Source organism: Empidonax traillii, unplaced genomic scaffold (genome assembly GCF_003031625.1).
Source record: "Empidonax traillii isolate 1590-97213 ecotype Southwest subspecies unplaced genomic scaffold, ASM303162v1 scaffold374:size1477467, whole genome shotgun sequence".
In the NCBI taxonomy this organism is placed as follows: domain Eukaryota; kingdom Metazoa; phylum Chordata; class Aves; order Passeriformes; family Tyrannidae; genus Empidonax; species Empidonax traillii.
The window spans coordinates 525886-545885 of record NW_020955567.1 but is presented as its reverse complement, the minus strand read 5'-3'; the positions used below and the strand labels follow the sequence as shown (position 1 = coordinate 545885).

At 38.4% G+C, this 20000-nt stretch overlaps 1 protein-coding gene across 4 annotated transcripts in view; it reads right to left on the bottom strand.

Moving 5' to 3' along the window:
• Positions 1 to 1559: 1559 nt before the first annotated feature.
• SCAF11 (SR-related CTD associated factor 11) overlaps positions 1560 to 20000 on the bottom strand; it is a 47372-nt gene continuing 28931 nt past the window's right edge. For 3 of the 4 annotated variants that reach the window (XM_027892902.1, XM_027892899.1, XM_027892900.1), the window contains exons 8-15: positions 18953 to 19059; positions 17951 to 18040; positions 16562 to 16668; positions 10245 to 12734; positions 7953 to 8296; positions 5382 to 5600; positions 4820 to 4939; positions 1560 to 4430 (exon numbers count right to left, since the gene is read on the bottom strand). In XM_027892902.1, the coding sequence (XP_027748703.1) occupies positions 4302 to 4430; positions 4820 to 4939; positions 5382 to 5600; positions 7953 to 8296; positions 10245 to 12734; positions 16562 to 16668; positions 17951 to 18040; positions 18953 to 19059 (3606 nt within the window). In that variant the 3' untranslated portion in view covers positions 1560 to 4301. The remainder of the gene's footprint in view (positions 4431 to 4819; positions 4940 to 5381; positions 5601 to 7952; positions 8297 to 10244; positions 12735 to 16561; positions 16669 to 17950; positions 18041 to 18952; positions 19060 to 20000) is intronic. The other variant, XM_027892901.1, reaches the window with a different exon arrangement.

The window sequence follows — 20000 nt, the reverse complement described above, 5'->3', positions numbered from 1 at the left end:
CCCAAATTCCCGTTTGTCCTTACCTTTGGCAGGGAGCTCTGTTTTTATTGATTAGGATGGAGGTAGGTGGTGAATCAGGAAGTATGAAACACATTCTCAGGACCCTCATCCCGGTTCTGCTGCTGGCCTATGGCTGAACACTCACAGTAAACCCACAGCACATCAAAATGTAACCCCCTCGCCATGACCCTGTAAGGCAAGGTGTGTGTTCTGTATTTCCCCAGTACCAAGTACTGCTCTGTGGCTACAAAAACCCTTCAAACAGTTGTTGAACTCCCCTCTAGGAACTGCCCTGGGAGCTTAGGGCTTGACACAAGGCCACATGTAAACTACAAAACTACATTCCCAGTCCTCAAGAACCCTCAATTTTTGGAAAAGGCTCTGGAATTTATAGGTAAACTCTGACTTCCAAGAGATGGTTTTTGTTTTCAGCACACCTGTTACTGCACCAAAGCATCTAGGACTGCCTGGCTATTTCTGATTGATGCTCCTCATAATGGGTTCTAGATGTAATTTCCGCAACACTCAAAGACTAATTATATGGCAACCTGCTGCCAGAATTCCTCGGGTTTGGCTCCTGCAGTAATTGGTGTTGCATTCTACTCTGGATTTGATTTGTTTATTGTGTGTAATGAGCATTGACCACATTGCTGCCATCCCCTGGATTTACTGCAGCCTGGCAAAATGAAGATCAGGTTGAAAGCTTTACTTCTGGTGGGTGAGTCCAGGAGTTGTAATACTGGAAAAGTAAGAGAAAAGTTTAAGTCAAGTTCCATATCCCAGCCTATGCCTTCTCACAGCTTCATCTCCTTTTACACAAATAGGTATTTGTGCTTTTGGTGCTGGTTTTTTTCCCTAATCTCCAGGTTAGTGATTTTTTTTTTAAATATTTTCATAGAGACTCCATTATTTTGAAATCTGCTCCATCGAATAAGTACTCTTTAATTACTGAAAGTCGTTATCTACTTTGTTGTCCTTAGGCTTGTCTCTACTATTTATCAAGAATTGATCATTGCGAATACTGTACTATGTAGTAATAACAAAAATGCATAGTTCCATAACTCTCACCCATGTGCCTGTTTAGCTGTGGAGGTACCTCATGATACAGGGGAGCAAACTCTTGAAAGGGATGCCTGGAATTTCATTCTCCAGCTGGGCAGGTTCTCCTGCACACTAAATTCCCCGAAGGATATTTCGGTGAAGATCACTGCTGTGATCAGTGTGGAGTGGAGGACACAGCCTGGTTGGCCTGAGCCCTGCCGTGTTTCTTCCCCCAGCTGAGGACACATGCCCCGAGACCCCCGATGCAAGATCTGGTACCTAAAGTCTTGAGGAAAATGGACGTTTTGCCACGTGCATTTGGGTTTTTTTCAGCTCAGAGCACCTGTGGAGTGGCAAAGCACAGTGAAGATTAACTTAAAACAGATGAGATGTAAAGGAGGGGGAGTCCAGACAATACAGAACAAGACAAATTCATGTGCACAGAAGTGATAGGAACTACCTTGCTTTCTGAATTAAACCACTTGAGCCAGAGCCATTTAAGACCAAACACTGCCAGCTTAGTGAAAAGAATTTATTAGAAACTGTTAAGCACAACACAAAACTAGATTTTAGAGTATTTTTTCAGTAGACAGCACTCCAGCCTTATGCTACATACACCGTACTGTGGACTTTGGATAGCCACTGTGCTCGTATCTTTAGGATGAGACATTCAAGCAGCATGCACAGTGAGACGGGAAGAAGTGAACAGAAAACCCTTTTGATTTGCCCAAGTTCACAGAAGGTACAGAGTTTTGCAATTGTTTTTCTCAAGGCAATATGGATTGAAGGAATTGCCAATACCCTGGAGGCACTGAGGGGGCTCAGCATCCCCACCTCTCCACCTTCAGTGGTAGTGCGTGTTGGGACTTTTCAGTACAAGGAGTTTCAATAAATAGAAATACAGCTTTCATACTACTTTAACAAAAACACGGTCATGAGATTGCAGTACTTCTCGGGCAGCTGCACCAGCAGAGGCCTTGCTGCTTTTCGGGAAAAACAGGAGGAGAGTCTACAGATTAAGGCAATGCATTATTTTAATTCAGCATAGAAACTGTAACAAACTCCATGTATTCTGATAAGTTCCAAAGACTTTAATTGTAAAAAATAAAGTTACTGATCACATGCTACTCTATCTGATATTCTTCATTAGGTTTTGAAATACAGTGGAGCATCACTATAGTCACTGCCCCAAAAACATGGCAGCCAGTGACAGCTTCTCTTCCAGCCAGGAGCTGCAAAACAAGAAATAAATAACCACTCCCTTTTCCCAGTTCAAATCCTCTTTCTTCCCACCCAATTTCCACCTCTCCTCCACAAGGGGGAAAAAAAAAAAAAAACCATAAAACACTTATCTGACTCCTGAAAGGAGCTTTATAGCAAGGCTCAACTGTATAGAGTAAAAAGGATATAAAAAAGTAATTAAAATCCAAAAATTCAGAGAAGGAAAATGTAATAAAGTACGCATGGCGTTTGATAAACCAGGATAGACATAGCAATTTGCTACATTTTTAAAAAAGTGCTAACCAATTTTAGCTTAATATAGTTCATGAGATCTTACAACTTGCTACCACAGTGTAAAACTGAGTATTCTGAAAAATCTAAAACGTGGCTTGACTGTAGAAAATGTATTATATCTGCTTCTAATTTACATAGCATTTGTATTTAGGCACACAAAAATAAATATAGACAGTCAAATGCTTCAATAGGTCTGCAGAAAGTTATAGTTAAAATCAAGTGATCAACTGTTATGAAAAACATCACATTTTTACACATCTCTCTCTCTGTAAACCACGTGTGTGTGTGTGTACAAGGGTGCATATTCATTATTTCATCCTCAGCTTTCTGCAAAAGTTACTTACAGGGTGAGACTGTTTTCTGCCAAGAACAGGTAATTTGGGAACTATTGGCTACAAAGAGGTAACTTCTCAGAAAACTTGACTGATACTTTCTGTCAAAATGGTTTATTCCAGCTTTTGCACGAGGAGACCCAGGACTGGAGCAGAAGCCAGGCTCAGTCAACCCCAAAAGTTATGGCCCTTCTGGAGGGCTAGTGACAAAATTTTAATAGCACTCTCTAAGAGTAAGGGAACAAATAAGTCTGCTCCTCACCCAAAGGAGAAGGACCCCAAGCTCTTCTTTCCATAAGGAAACACAAAGTGATCTCAGTGTTTCAGCAACCTTCCCTGCTGCTGCTCAGTAAAACTGGTTTTACCATAGGTGTAATCATTCCCTAAGCACATTCAATGACCCCACATCTGCTTTTGAAATGCTTGTGGTACCTCTAGTGATCTCTCTACATAAAGTGCTCGGGGAAGCAGGAAGACACGTGACTTCCAATGGCACAGATTCGGAGATACCAGTCTGGTGATCCAGCCCCTACTTTATGAGGAAAAGCATTATGCAGCTTAGACTGGCACAACAGGGAGCCCAATAACAAATTCCAGCTTTTTTGATTTCACTTGAAAAGGACACTGGTTTCTATTTCTGAGGATCCTGCTCTAGTACACTAATCCCCTACTAGCTAAGGGCAGGGCTAGATGTGAACTGAGGTCAGTTTGTGGTGACTGAGGGCTTTCAGCACATAAAAAATATTCAAGTTATCCCACTATCTTGAAACAAATTGAAAAACATCACAAACAATACCAAGCAGCATAATTTTTATTTGGTGTTACAACAGATGTGCAGCGTCCATGCTTTTGGGCACCACGTTTTACTGTTTATGATATTTGTTTTTAAAATCTAAACAGTTCTTGTGTTCAGACAACTCCATGTGCCTTTTTAATACACACGTTGTGACCCCTGCATTCAGCCTGTCCAGTTAACGCTAGAAATATTTGTCAAGGTGATTAATTATTTTATCTTTGCTATAATTAGGGAGCAATCAAAAGAAAAAGTTTACTTTAATCTGACTGATTACATGTACTGTACATACCTGTTCCAAACCCAACGTACTCAGAAGTTTCTAATTTAATGAACTGTTATTCAAGTCAAAATGCTGTACATCTAAGTATCCACACAATCGTACATTCCTAATGATTCTTCTTTACACCTTTATTCTTTTTAGACATCTGTTTTTAAAAAGGAATAAAGAAGTTGCCCTGCAGATCTATATTTTTTTAGAACAAAACATTATATACTACCTTGAAAAATAATTTTATCAAAACGAAATTCAAATCACTGTCATGTACAATTTTCAGTTAACGGTTCATGTTGAAATTGCACTTTGCGAATAGAATAAAACTAAAAAATGAAAACATATTCTATTTCCTTTCACAGGAAACTGCCTCTTCAGGATTCTTCTTCCGTGAATGTTTGTATTTGTCTACATACGCTTTCACTAGATTTGCCACTTTTGCAGAATTAACTTCTCCACTCTTGCTATGACAAACCTAGGACAGTTTTAAAGGAAAACAAACAAACAAACAAAAAAAAAAAAACACTTGAAACATTTCTGTTGATTTGCCACAATCCTGCATTAATTTTTATTTCCCCAACACTCCAGATTTCTCCATCCCAGGCATGACATATTTTAAAACTCCTAATACTTTCTGATTGCTTCCCAAAAACTTCTGAATTCCCATTCAACTTTTCCACACGACAACCGAGTTCTGCTTTGAGGATCCAAGAAAACTCTGCTGGATGGAGAAAGGCTGAAGGTATTTTTTGCTTCTCCCGTTCCCCCTTCTCATCAGCTACCAGTTGTTCCCAGGAACAAGAAACCCACCCCCAACCCTGCTCAGCTGAAATGTATGCATCTCGGATTACCGGAACAACTTACTTTATCTACAGCTTTCCGCACAATTTCTTTATATTCTTCCTTAGTGATGTCTTTGTTTTGGTAGAAAGGCTTAATAGCTAGTTTGACCTCTTGTGCCGCTTTTTCTTGAATTAACAATTTCTAACGAGAAAACAAACCTGAGTGTTATTTTTCACCACCTGCATGTGTCTCTTTATCACAGTTTATAACAGGAAAAAAGTTGCTACAGAAGACCAGACAAATCCACTCCCCTTGCCCACATTTCAGCTCTCAAGGGAGCTGACAGTGGTCTGCTGAGAACAAAACGTTGTCCCACAGCAATCAAAGTAATATTTGTAATAGTGCTGTTTAAGGAAGACAACATTAAAAGGAGTCAGCTTGTCAGTCAGTGTCCTACAGACACCACAAAAACATTACACACACAATGCTATCAAGTATATTACACCAAAGGGTTATTGTCATAACTTGCTATTTTGTAGTATGTAAAAATTCATACATAATTTTTATATAATTTTATATATAAAATATTAAATTACTGTACAGAACAGCGTATATATAAATATATGCAGAGCTTTGAACTTGCCTGGTCCTTCTTGGAGCTGTCTGCACTGGCTTCCACGGTTACACTGGCTTTGTTTTCTCCTGATTTTACAGCTGCATTAGAGCTCTTGATGTGACCCGATGACGTTGCATTACCCAAACTTGGTCCCTGAACTGTTCCCACATTTCCCAGGACTGCTGCTGGAGCAGGCAAGGCTGGAACACTCATGTTATTACTTACATGAGCAGCATTTGGAATACCCTGTTTTAAGAAGTTAGCAATAGTTAATATGTTATCCTTCCCTATGGCAACGTGCCTTTCTAGGAGTCTCAGCTACTACAGAGCGAGCACGAATACCCCATGCTTTGGTTCATTACCTAATTTCCACACTGTCCATTATTATGGAAGCTACACACATTACATTAGAGCTACTCAAAGGGGGGAAAAAAAAAAAAAAAAAAAAAAGAGTTTGAGAAGTGAAGCCTCCTCCATGTCACCACTGTGGCTGCCAGATACTGGCTCTGATCCCAGTAATAAAACAAAGTACCCTGCAAACAGGCATGGAGGGTGTTACCACAGCAGGGGGGAAGGAAGTTTATGGATGCAGAATCTCTCTACTTATCACAGACCTGCTTTGTAAATCAGATTAACATTTTTTAAAAAAACAGCACTGAAACACACATGCAAAAAGATACCTGAAACCACCCTTGCATTCCTGGAGGCATTGCAGATACATAGGAATTGGGAAATTAAGAAGCTCTCAGACTTCAGATAGAGGCCATTTTTAGCAAAAGCCCAGAATACATCCTCCCATGTTTCTGGCAGGCCACAGTAAATGCTGCTTTTTTGCAGGTAATCAGCCATTACTTTTTACACATCTGCATTTATCCAGATGAAAAATAAAGAAACAGGAATTTGAGTTCTTTGGAAAGCACACAGAAATGGAGCTGTTATAATCAGCATGCTAATGCTCACCAGTGCACTCTCTTAGTTTTTCTTTCAACAGGAAGGACAGGTGGAGTCCTGCTGTATTCAGTTATTTCTACTGTGCTACCACTGAGGACTTGTTGAATGAAAACTCAGAAAAAAGCAGCAGTAGCAGCTCCCAGAAGCATTCAGGTTCATGGACACCATTCCACAAAAGCAGTTTAAGAGCAACAAACATAAGAGGACTTTACAACAAGTAACTGTGTTTTGCAGCCATACACAATCTTTACAGAAACATATTTATTGCTGCACCAGATACTGATTGCAGAGGTTTGTAGCCTGCGTTCTGACTTCTTACAGTTTTGGAGGTTAAACCTACTGGATTTCCAATTTTAAAATAAAAATACTTTGATTACAGACAGCAGGCAGTAGTCACATCAACAATCTATCTCCCAGCATTTCACTTCCAGCAGTACCTTGCTGGTTTACCTTGCAGTGTAATAAAGTATTTCATATGGATTGAAACCCCCCTCTATTTCTGACAGCACTTAACTCGCCTTGTTCTAAGTCAATGAATACGAACAGATAACAGCAGTGAAAAGTGAGAACAATGCAGGCCATTCATCAGTTCACTTCAAATCTTTAGAGATGATGCATGAAAACAGAGGGTTAGAAATCATTTGTTCTAGAATATCACTTTTTCAATCTCGAATGCAGGGGGAAGCGTTTTAGGTTAGGACAGGCAGCAACACGAGAAAACCTCAAACCCCAGTCAATCCCTGAAGAGCCCTTTACTTATTGTAATTGCAGTGTTACATCTTCTCACAAGGCCATGCATTCTCCTCCAAGTTATTCATATTCCTTTCTCTGATATAAAAGCTCTCAATATATAACAACTGGATACAGGAGGATACATACACAAAGGTGGTTTTAAGATATCTTGAAAGGCACGAAAAAGTGGTCTGATCTGCCCCAAGCATGGCAGAATGTTTCTGAAACTGGAGAAATAAAGTGGGAGTTCAGTCTCAAACAGGGCATGCAAACTCAGGAAAATCAGGCAAGAGGGGGAAGGTAAAAAACACCAAAGAAGACTTGGAAATCATTTTAAAAAAGGCTGAAAAGATTAAACAGAATTGCAAATGTGTGTGTGGGAAAGCAGCTGAGATAGTGACAGCTGGAGAATGGAATTGTGGAACAAATGGCTGCCATGCAGTACTTGGTAATTTTCCTCTGCTGATAGACCCCATGGGATAAGAACTGTAACACAGAAGTTTAGGTCACTTCCTACATGCTGCTGAAAGGGGATTCAAGCATTTCCTAATGCTTAGAAATCAGGTTTGGAAGGGGAAAATCTAGTTTTGGAAACACAGCACTTGTAAGAAGAAATAGGTAATGGACAACACTGACGAATTTCTTCAGTGTTCCGTTACCAGCTGGAACATCTCGTTACCACAGAAATCCAGTTATGGTGATGTGTGTTATTATTTACAAGCTACAGTCCCAAAACAAACCATATGCTCACGGACACTTCCACTTCAAATTTAGTATGTGGTGGAAGGAAATAGGCAAGAGAGAAAGAAACTGCAAGTATAAATTTATCAAGACTTATGGTATTCAAGATAAGAAACCCTTAACTGATAGTATTTCACTACTGCTATTGCCATGGTGGCTTCTCGCAAAGCATACCTGCAATTGTTTTCCATCTTGCTGTGAAGCAATGTAGCTGACTTGCTGAGATGGTGGGGGTGGAGGTGGAGGTGGAGGTAATCCCTGAGAAATATTTGTGGGAGCAGCTACCTGTATAAGAGGCACTCCAGCAGGGAGATGCATGGGCATTGGAGGGTGGATGTTGAAAGGATTTCGTTGCATATTCATCAAGGGAGGATGGACACCCACAGGATACGGGAAGATATTCATAGGTTGGTGCTGTGCATTCACTTGTGGCATTACATTCATTTGTTGCTGCATCATATTTATTGGTAACTGAGAACCATCACTTTGCTGGTTGCCTTGGTCTTTGGGGTTTGGATCTATCAAAAGAAACAACAGACAGCATATGAAGTAGAAATTCTGTACTTCATAAAGCAAAAGGGGAGCCAGCTGTCTAAACTCTTCATTAAAAAGCTTTATATACTCTTTGTCTTTTCAAGATATTACATTATTACGCAGCACTCATCACCACACATGTCATGGAGCCAAATGCTAGCTTCCAAGTTTCAAAAGTTCAGGTTACTATGGCAGTTTGCATTTTGAGTTTGTTTTCTCTACTTGTTCCCATAAATTATTTCATCACATTGAAACGGCAATTTTTCACCAAAGAGCAGGAAGACAACGTAATTTATCCAGCTTCTGCAATTGCAGAAGGTTAGTCATACATTATCACACAGGCAATTCTCTGCTCTCCTTTGCTGATTCACACACACTCACTGTGCAGTTCTGGTAATTACAGAAATACTCTGCTAGGATATTTCCCACTAAACAAAAAAACATCCTCAACCAATTTAAGAGATGTTCATATTCAGAAAAACTTGTTCAAAAGCCCTGTAATGGCACTATAGGCAAAGCCTAGAAGTAAAAATTACTTCTTGAGTTGGCATGTCTTAAATAAATTACTTTAGTATCCCATTCTCTCTTCAACACAAGTCAAAAAGTTAAAATCCAGATACAAGCATCAGGCCTTCCAGAAGTCAAGAAATTAGTTTGGAGAAATGCGATGGGCTATAATTCAGATGTCCTTCCCTGAGAATCCCGTCTTTAGGGAACCCTGTCATCTAATTTACAGAGACTTATGCATCAGCCCAAATCCTCATTTTTAAAGATCATGGGATAACAAAATCACTGAGGTTAGAAGGGACCTATCAAGATCAGCCAATCCCCTGTTCAAGCAGGGTCAGCAAAAGCAGGTTGCTCAGGAGGACCAGCTCATTCAGAACCATGTCATGATGCCAACCCAGCCTGTCTTAATGCAGTTACGAAAGACTGTTTACTATTCTCAGCTGAATTCAGGTTCCAAAAGCAAAAAACAGCATGATTGTTCCTGAACTACATGAAAAACTCTGTAATCACAAAATGCTTTCAATTACAGGTTTGATAAGTTCTCCCTGCAGCAGACTGAAGGTTGACAACATTGCCTCAAAACTAAGCCACAGATGCAGTTATCTCTAAGGGAGAAAACTGCTGGCATATGGGATGCAAATGGACAAAAATGAAAGGCAAAACAAGGGAAAGTGCAAGTGTAGTTGTCTTCAGAAATTGATTTTATAGTTTTTAAATTCCATTCACATCTGTTTTAACAGATTATTAATGTATCAGGGCATTAATAATCTGCGGATGACTTCTTAGCTATTCAAAATCCAACTCATCTACAGTTAACTCACTTTCTACCAAGAAGTTTATTTCTGTCATGGCAGGTAGCTTTTAGACATAAAAACCTTGAAAACTTTGGATTTCTATTGAAGTTTTAGAGGAATTTCAATGCTATCGTAGTGTTAAAGAACTGGTTTTGCATTTATAAGTTTCCCTACTTTTTTTTTTTTTTAACATTTATAGAGGAGCATGCTTATCAAGGAGCAGGATAAACATCAACACAAAGATTTGTCATCTCTAAAATCTGCCATGAGGGTTTGCAAAAGCCAAATTCAAGTATTCTTGGAAATAACTACCCTTTTAAAAAGTTGTGCAGATGCTGAAAGTAACCATGAAGAAGAAATGCTTTCTCTTCAGCCAAATCCATTTACCTGAGCAGCACTCTTCAGATGCATAGTCCTTAAACCCAGACTTTAAGATAATTCAAAAAGTCATCAAAACACAAGAAATCCCCAAACTCCCCACCTTAACCCCTCCATATTGCAAAAAGGTTATGGATTCACCCCAAATAGTTTTGAAAAACTAATCAGCTTGAGACAGGACCATGTGACTAGGACTTGGCTTAGCTACTGCAGCAGTGACTAAGTTACTACATTTCAAAACCATTAATACCTTGTTCAGGTGTCTCCTCTTCTTGTCTCATTCCCCATCCAGACTGTGGGCTTGATGAATTGCGTCCCCTTCTCGAATAATAATTCTGCACATCAGCAGGTAAAGTCTTTCTTACAGCCCAGCTGGATGCAGATGTCCACCCAGATCTGTCAGCAGGCGTTTCGAACGAATAATCTTGTTCATTCTTACGCTTGTAGGGCTGATGTTCTGAGAACCTTGAAGTTTCATTCCCAGGACCATCTGAGTTCCCTGAGAGAGGTTTCCTGTTTTGCCAGTGATTTTCACTCTGGTCTCCATACATGAAACCACCTCGCCCACGCCCACCTCGTCCACGCTGACCTCTCCCTCGATTTGGAGTCCAACCTGAACCAAAGTTTTTATTCCAAGAGTGTCCTGAATTATCGTGCCTGCTGTCTTCCCAATGTGGTTTCTCTCTCTCTCTGTTCCTGACATCAGGACCGGAGTTTATTCTTTCCATTACCCAGTCTGGACAATCATTCCTCTGCTTGTCTGAAGAACAATAATCATCATTGCTTTTTTCTGTACTATCCTTCTCTTTTTTAAGATTTTCACTCTGTTTCTCTTGATCATTTCTCCTGTATCGATCATTTCCTCTGGGACTCCTCCAGTTGTCATTTGTCCATCTCTCTTTCCATCGAGGGGAATGACTTTCCCTCTCGTTTCTAGAGAATGAAGAACCTTTATTTCTTGTCCTAGATCGTGATCTTGACCTAGACCGTGACCTAGACCACCTTCTATTTCTTCTTTCTCTGTCATGATCTCTTCTTTGACAATCTCTATCACTGCTTCGAGACCTAGATTTCTGCCTTGGAGACGAATCCTTAGTTCTTGACTGAGAGGATGATCTCCTGCTTTCCCTGACAGTTTCCCTTTTGGGAGATCGAGATGGTGTTTTTTTCTCATCTCTGAGTGTTTCTCTCTTTGGAGAACACGATAAGGATCTCCTTCCCCCCCTCCCAGTTTCCTTCTTTGGTGATCGTGAGCTCCTGTCTCTGTCCATATCCCTTTTAGGGGATGGTGATTGAGATTTCCTGCCCTCTCTCCTAGAAGGAGACCAAGTTGTCGATGGAGAGTGAAACCTAGATCTTCTAGTCCGAGTCTTTTTCTCTTTTTTGAGTTCTGGCTGGCACTCTCCTTCTTGAGGAATAGTTTCATCTTTTTTATCAGAAATTGATGCAAAGTTTCCCACATCACACTGTAAGGAATTCACTTCTCCTTGCTCTGCGCTTTCAGCTGGTGGTAACTGCTCGATCTGAGGTTCATTCTGGTCACTGCAAAATGAGTCACAATCCATTGGTATCATTTCATTGTTATCTTCACCAAAATGTTTCTGTTCAGCATTTACCTGGGGTGATTCTGAAGTTCCACCCTCTTCTCTTTCTGAAACAGCATTCTCTTTTAAGGACTGTTCTGATGTACTGTCCACAGAAATACTGTGTATTAGCGTATCTGGTTCTTCACCTTGAAGAGTCTTTGGACTCGCACAGTCTACTACTGGTTTTAGTTCAGTCTCAGAATCATCTATTTCCATGACTTTGGGATGATCAGACAATTCTCTTCTGGGGCTCTCTGATGACTGATCTTTTCCCAAAGGTTCTGGATGTTCCAACGATTCATTTTCTGGACTAGCTATGGGTTGATCTACTTTTGTCAAAGTTTCTACATTTTCCATTGATTCATTTTGAGGACTACATGATGTCTGATTTACTTTTTCAAAAGTTGTATGGTCACATATATCATCTTTGGGACTAGCTAATGTTTCTGTTTGTTCAAGAGAATTTTCACAAATGTCCTGATCGGTAAGATCTACATTTCTTTCAGTAACACCTTTTACTTCAAATTCCTGACTTTCACATCCTAAAGTTAGTACTGGAGATTCTTGGACAGAAAGACTTACATCCACATTGCCTGAAGTATCTTCATCTTTGTTGCATTCTCCTGTAGTTTCCTCAATTTCTGCATGTTCACTACAGCTTTCCAATCCGTTAGCAGATTCTGTCTCCCCATTATTCTTCTGTGCAAGGTTTGTGTTACTGCTTTCATTATCTGACTGATGGTCTTTATCTAATGCAAGAACTGCTTCAGACTCAGTAACATCTTCATCTTCCACCGAGCCACTGGGTGATTTTTCGGAACGTGCAGAACTTCTCAGTTTCTTTTTCACCGCAGGTGTTTGTTGTTTAGCTGCTCTTTTAGACTTGCGTTTTGGAGGAGCCTTCTCTGGTTCTGAATGAGTTTTATTCAGGGATGGGTTACTGCCGTCAGGGGCACTGCAAGCAGAATCGCTCGATCGAGGTGAGCTCCGAGATTGACTCAGAGTCTCGTTTTTGGTGTTTCGTGCAGACCTTCTTGTAGGAGTGGTATTAACTGATTTCCTCCTACTTCCTCTAGTGCCAGATGAACCAGAAGTTTCCTTTTTCTCTTCTCCTCCTTGGGTACAATCAACAGCATATCCTTTGCCTAAAGATTCTAATAAAAGCAGAACACATTAAAGTTTGATAATAACCATTTATCCAAACACAGTTAAGAACATAAAAGGGTCTTCTGCAGATTAACAGATATCCTCAAAATAATACAGTTTAAGATTTAGTACAAAATACTGTCATAGCTTTTGTTTTTGCCTTTTTTTTTTTTTTTTAAATGCACTCCTGTTGTTTTAAAGAACAGAAAAAAGTTAACAAAGTGACACTTCAGTCAACTAAACACACATTTCAGGAGCAGTGTCAACTACATGGACAGTCATGGCATTCACAGTGAAACTGTATAGATATTGCTGTTCAAGTATAGCATATAATTTGTTAGAAAAAGTAATGAATTAACCACCCAACATTGTTAGCACAGGCAGTTCCTGTCATTCTGTAACACAAGCCTGTTGGCAGTAAAGCTCAGTACCACAGAAAGGGACATTATTCCACATCTATCAGTGGACAGTCACATGGGAAGCAGTTGATCAGAGGCATCAAGGACAGTACACCTCTCTAAAAAATCCAGTTTCAGACAGTGCAAACTTATTCACCAGTTATATGGCAAACTGGACCTAAACTCTGCCACAAGGCACCTCAAGTGCCTGCAGCACCTAAGGAACTTCATAAGGCATGCAAATTTTGAGGCAGCCTACAGTGCACCAAATAACTAAAGCTGTACCAAGAATGACTAAATCACACCTAGCAAGCAGCACAGCAGTTGTTCTGTTGATACTGCATTAATTTATTTCATGCCATCTACAATTTGACAAAAGTCTTTGTAGGGATGCCAAGGGTTATATTCACTGCAAGGGAGAGATCATACTGTTGAAACCTATGAAAGCTTACAGTGGACAGCTCAGGAATTAAAGATTAATGAAAAATAAGTAATTATACTTGAATGTAATACTTCAGAACTAAATTAATTTCTTGAGATGTCCATTAATTTGTTTCACAGTTTGTGGAGATTCCAGGAAGCATCAAGAATGTGGTGTTTAAATCAATTTTTTTTATAGTTTCAATTTCATACACAAATAGTGGAAACTTGCTAAGAAAGACTAATTGGTATGGATTTTGCAATTAATTTATCACATCATAATGTGATTCTCTCTTTATAACATTATCTCCCACGCTTTTGCTGCACTAAAATATTTGTTAGTGTATTCATAAACAGATTATATAAAAGATAAGAATAAGAAAAGTAAGTAACACCAAAAAAGCTGCTTTCTGCCACTTACTACTTTATTAGCGGAATAAAAAAATATATCACTCCATTAAATGTAAACAATAGCCTCAGAAAATGAACTCCACAACCACCTTGCTAGCCGTTAGAAGAGCATAGGAATATGATCATCATCCTCTGATCTTCCCAGCAAACACACAATAACAATGGAAAAAAAACCCAATAACAGTGGATTTGGTTTTAGCATGTCTGCTGATCAAATTAGCGCTTCAAGATGATGAAAACCAACAGCATCAATTGCATAGAAGGTACCATGTATTTAAAAGAAAATAACATGATGGTAAAAAACTTCCAAAGGAATTTCAGGTGACTGACACTATTTCAGGTATCTACTGTAACGGTCTCACCAATTGTTTTGAGACAAAGTGACTTCACAGTGGTTAACCAGCACTTACTCAGCGACAGGTGGCTGTCTCAGACTAACCATGTCTTCAAACCTATTATAACAGCCAGGAAACCAAGTCAGATGTTACATGTCATTACAAATTTTTAATATATGTGATGATTTTCTTGAATAAAAAAAGCCCAACGGAATATAGGAGGAATGCGGGAATCCTGAGAACTAAAAGGCAAGTTATTTTTCTAGCACTTTCCAAGTCTACTTAAGAAGCACAACCTCCTTTTTAGCATTCCTTATGACTTGTTAAATTTTAACAAACAAGCTTCATAAGCTTTGGACTGGGACCAAACACAAGGTATTTCAGCTCACTGACTATTGGAAAATATCGGTATCACACAGAAGAACTGCATTTTGTCAGCTTAAATCATAATGGTATTTATAGAGTCACTAATGCATTTTCAGATTAATGAAAAAGACTATTTGATGGTAAGAAACTACAAGAACTGCAGCAGCTGCAGGGATGATTCAGGCAGTACAATTACATGACCATCACTGATATCTGAATGCCTCCCTGCACAGCCCTGGAAGCAACTATTATATTCTGGTGCAACACTGTACACTTTAGGTGTGACCAAGAGATGAGGGGAGCATGAAAAAAATGCTTATACATAATGTAGTAAGAATCACAAGAACCAATCTGCATCTTTTTTTCTGTAAGCATCTATTTCCTTCATTATCCTGTTCTCCATCTTTTCAGAAAGTCATTGTCCCGTTTCCTTCATCTCTCATAATTCCTGTAAGAGAAGGTTTTGCTTCCTTCTCCTATATATATGTATCTATATTTGCCATGCATCTCTAATAGTATTCAGGTTAGGTTCTCCTTGCTGTATCAGTCTTTTACTCAGATGCTATATATAAATGGAAAGGGGAAGGAACACTCAGTCAACAGAATGTGACCAGAACCCCAAGAGACATCTTCGTATCCACCATCCCCTAGTTTCACTAGGAAATTTCAAGACTCTTATTTCCTGCATGCTCCTTAATCTGTAGGAAGTCTTAAAGTCAAATCTGAATATGATGTAAAACTCTGGTGTCAACTACTGTAGTGTTTTAAGATTCAATCTTAAAATTCAATCATGGTCCACAGTACAAGTATCAAGGTTCTAATCAAGACAACTGAGAAAATTCTGTTCTAAATATAAATTTTTAACACTTCTGGTGCATTCTAACAAAAAAGCCTGACTACGTAAGTAGAAAGGTGAAGGGGAGTCAAGAAGTATGCTACTAGATGTAAAGTGGTTAAGGATCAGTTACATTGCACTGCCAAATATCAGAGGTCTGAGGAAGCAGCCTATCCATTTTTCACTAGGAAATGTGGAGGTGAAATACATACATTTAGGAAGAATGAAAAATATGAATAAATAAAGCAACTTTTTCATGATCCTTTTACCACTTAAGTCCATCCAGTAATTTACTTCACACAATTTTTGTAAGTCAAGGGACCCAAATCTGTCCTATGTCTTTGCCTACTAGTCCAGTGAAAGTGGCATAATTCCCAATTCAAAGAAGGTATTAACTCTAGCCTTAAAAAATAGCTCTCCATTGTTTCCACTTCTTGAACTTGTGCAGCCTGTTGGAAGAGGAACTACATTCTTGCTGAGTATGGAAAGAGAGGTTGTTAAAGTAACTGGAGGAAGGCAGCTGCTTCCATGTTTTGTCTTCTGCTACCTTCCAGACAGATCTCAGAGCTCTGGTACTTCTGTAAGCTTTTGCGTTGTAGAGCTTGTAGGCATACTGAAATAGATCCATACACTTCACTGTTTCCTAACTAATGTTCTTCTCTGTCAGGAAACGGTCTGTTCCTCACACTGCACTATATGCCATTGAAAACATCAAGCCGTTCATAATGCATCGAAATGAGATTTATCCTTGAACAAGGGGAAAAGAACAAAGAAGAGCACAAAAGAAAACAAGGTGTTGAAATTAGAAATGGATTTAAGTTACATACTTATTGCTTTAATCTTCTACTCTGTGAAGAAGTTACACCAGCTTTGGGGTGGATGGTTCACGTTCTGTACTCCAATTTCAGAAATGAACTAGCTGGCTTTGAAACAGTACCAAACTGCATCAGAACAGATTCCACCCCCCCCCCCCCCCCCAGTGTAAATATATGCTCTGTTTAATTTCTGAGAATCTATTTTAACAATACTCCACATGAGCTATAAATAAAACTTACAAAAAAAAAGTTTACCAAAGTTTTCCAAAGGCCTGATATTTGTTGGAAGAATTGTCCCTGCCACTGCAGTAGAAGTGAGAAGAAAGGTCTCGGCTTCAGCTCCATATAACATCAAAGGAACTCTGGAAAAGTAAAAGCAGTAACAGTAATTGTTTTAGTTATTTGCAGGAAGTTTTGGAAACAATGCACAACACCAAAACATTAGGCAATCACACTACTTCCAACTTTATCACAGTCGGAAAGAAACGCAAAGCTGACAGTGAACAAAACTTTCCTTCTCATATTTAACTTCAGGCTCCCACTACTGCCTAATCTAGTTAAACTGCTTGAACAATATATGTTATGTTCAAGCAATATACATTTGGCTTTCTTCAAAACCAAAGATAGAATAGTACTAGTGTACTCCAAAGCAGTAGGTCATACTACTGGAAATGAAATTCTGAACACTGATTTAGTACTTCAGCAGAGCAGTACCCTTTTCTGCAGAAAAATGAGAAACAGTCCATATGACAATTTAGTAAAGGTTTCTTTTTTTTTTTTTAATATAAACAAAATAAACACATACTTAGACTCCCTCAGCAAACCTTGAGTGAAATCATAGTGTACTTATAGATCTACAATTTTTAAGTCATCACTGAGTTGGAATGAAACTTCCCCTAATCAAAAATACATGTAGAATATCTAAATTTATAATTTAAATTCTTAATTACAACTTAACTCTTTACTTGTTATTTTGTCTCTAGTCTTTATTTTTATGTCAAAGAGACTAAGGAGATATGTAATGAAATTAAATCATAGACAGAATCAACTTCTTACTGTGTTATTTTAAAATCAGTTATTTTCATGCTTCTCCTTTATTTTCATGAAAATAGCCTTAGGGCATGTTTTAACATACATCTGCTTTCTGACAAAAAAAATTATTTTATGTTCTCTGTTTCACTTGACAGAACTCCTGTTAGCTCTGCCTAGATGCATTTGTTTATAAGTGATTACAGAAAGAAGTGAGAGAACCAACCCATGAAAGGAGGGTCGAGAGTGGTGTAGGAAATCAGAATCAGACTGATGTTAAAAAAACCAATCTGATAAGAAATAATGTAAAAAGTACATTGAATTTTAACTTCTAAATACAAAATATACTCAAACTCACATTTACGTGAAAAAGTGACATATTAAGCTGCATAAGTCAGCGGAGTTCCTATGCTTGTTATGAGTACCAAGAAAAGTATTAAGACATGTAGAAGATAATCTATTGACATAAAAATACTAACTGGCAAATACACAAAAATTTAACAAACACTATTTAGTTTTATGAAAATGATGTTCTATCTAAAAAGCAATTTAAATTATTCAAACTCTAAATTTAAAATACCAAGATCCTTTGCACTATGAATCCACAACACACACCTTTCAGCTCTAGCAATCACAGATGAACAGGACAATTCTAGTTCTTGTCTCTTCTGTCTGATCCCTGCATTGACTTCTGTGAGTTCTGTACTGAAAGACAAATTTCATACAAAAAGTTACAAAAAGTAACTTTGTACTATGACAATTTTGTATTTCAGTAACTGGTTCTTAAATTTAACTGTATTACAACTTTCAACAGTCATGATTAAACTATGCATGGTTATTGCTTAGAGGAAAAACACAGTCACAGTAAACATAAAAGAAGTCCTAAAAAAATGAAGCAGATGGAATGGAAAACAGGAGATGTCTTTGGGGAGTTGAAGGACGGGGAAGCTTTGCATCCTTGACAAATTAATTCTGTTGCATGCATGGCAAAAAGTTTTTGTCTTTTACCAATGGCCAAAAGCATTTAGACATAGTACTTTTTTTTTAATCAGTCCATATTATCCAAATAATATTCTTCAGATTGCTCTTTTTCCTCCATCTATGTAAGTATTAGGCTTAATTAAGTATTAAGTATTTTGCTTAATGAAAAATTGCTTCACGGATTTTAAAGTGTTTAAAATCAGTTTAAAGTATTCCTCTTGGAATCAAGGAACAACAACAAAGAAGATTGTTTCTGATACAAACCAGGATATTTACTATTAACTGTTTTTGTAACTGCTACTGTAATAACAAGGCTAAGTCTTTCCTATCCAAGGCTTCAATTCAGAAAGGAATTTAAATATGAACTAAACCCAAAATTCCTAATAAATCAATGAGATTAAAATATTTAAATGTGTACTTCCGTGCTGAACACGTGACAGAAACTGGGGTGTGCCCTTAACAGTACTCATTTTAAAATGTTTGTGTCTATACTTTAACTGCTCTTCGTTAATGAATATAAGCCCTGGCAATCTTCAAAATATTTCAAGGCAGTATATATACAGGTAGGAGCAGAAGAAATTAAAGAATCCACAATAGTCACCCATCAATTTATACGAAGCACTAGTTTGCACTAACCAGTCATTTCTACAGCTAAAAAAGGATTCTTCACTGCTATCACTGGCCAGAAGTGTGCTGAAGAAGTTAGTTCTGATGCACTCATTCCAGCAGGTCTGTCTTCTGGGCTACACAAGAAATAAATTACAAATTAAAGACATCCAAAATAAAATAATTAACATTAAATACATGAAGATGCACTGAAATTAAATTATGTCAGCAAGACTTTAACTCATAAAAAGCAGGCACCATAATAGGTCTATAGTTATGTTCTCAGACATGCAGTTACAGCAAACAAATTTTCTCTATTCAGTCTCTAAATTTTCAACACCTGCTCTTTGCAGATAAACTTTATATTTTATATAGGCTTTCTGAACAAAATCTTTAATGCTCCATACAGGAATTATGAACAAATGAGCCTGATCTTTGCTACTGCACAATTCCCATTTCTGCTACCTAATGCACCACAGTAAGTATAGCATTAGCACCTTGGACCTGCACAGCAGTTCACCCAAGTTCGCTTGTTTTGTTTCAAGTAACAAGAAAACCTAATGTGGGTAGCTGGGATTCTCCTTTGCCTTCAGGTAGAAGAAATTGAAGATCGACTGGTGTGTCTATTTACTGAGCCCTCCCACAGAGGCACAACTCAGAACCCACTTTGTCTGCTGTGTGCTGGCACATTGCCTTTTGCATGTGTGCAGTCAACTCTGTTGCTGCGTACTGAGCTGGCTGCAGGGGAAAAAACAAAAATCAAAACCCAACAAAAAATGAACAATAACCCTCAAGATACTTTTCCCAGACTACCAGACTGAAACATTTAACTACACTGACCCATTTCTGCCAGAGCACTTAAAGGGTTCACGCCACCTCAAATCTGACTAAAACATTCCTGTTCATTCCCTATGACTGGTATTTTAAAACAGGAACTTACACTCTTCCCATTATTTTTCTTTTTTCCTGAATGAAAATTAAACTTCATAATTGGATACATAAAAATATGTGTCTCAATATGCAGTCATTATCCATATGCTGCATCAAACTCTGGCACAGAGAGCTGCTTTTGCTGGGA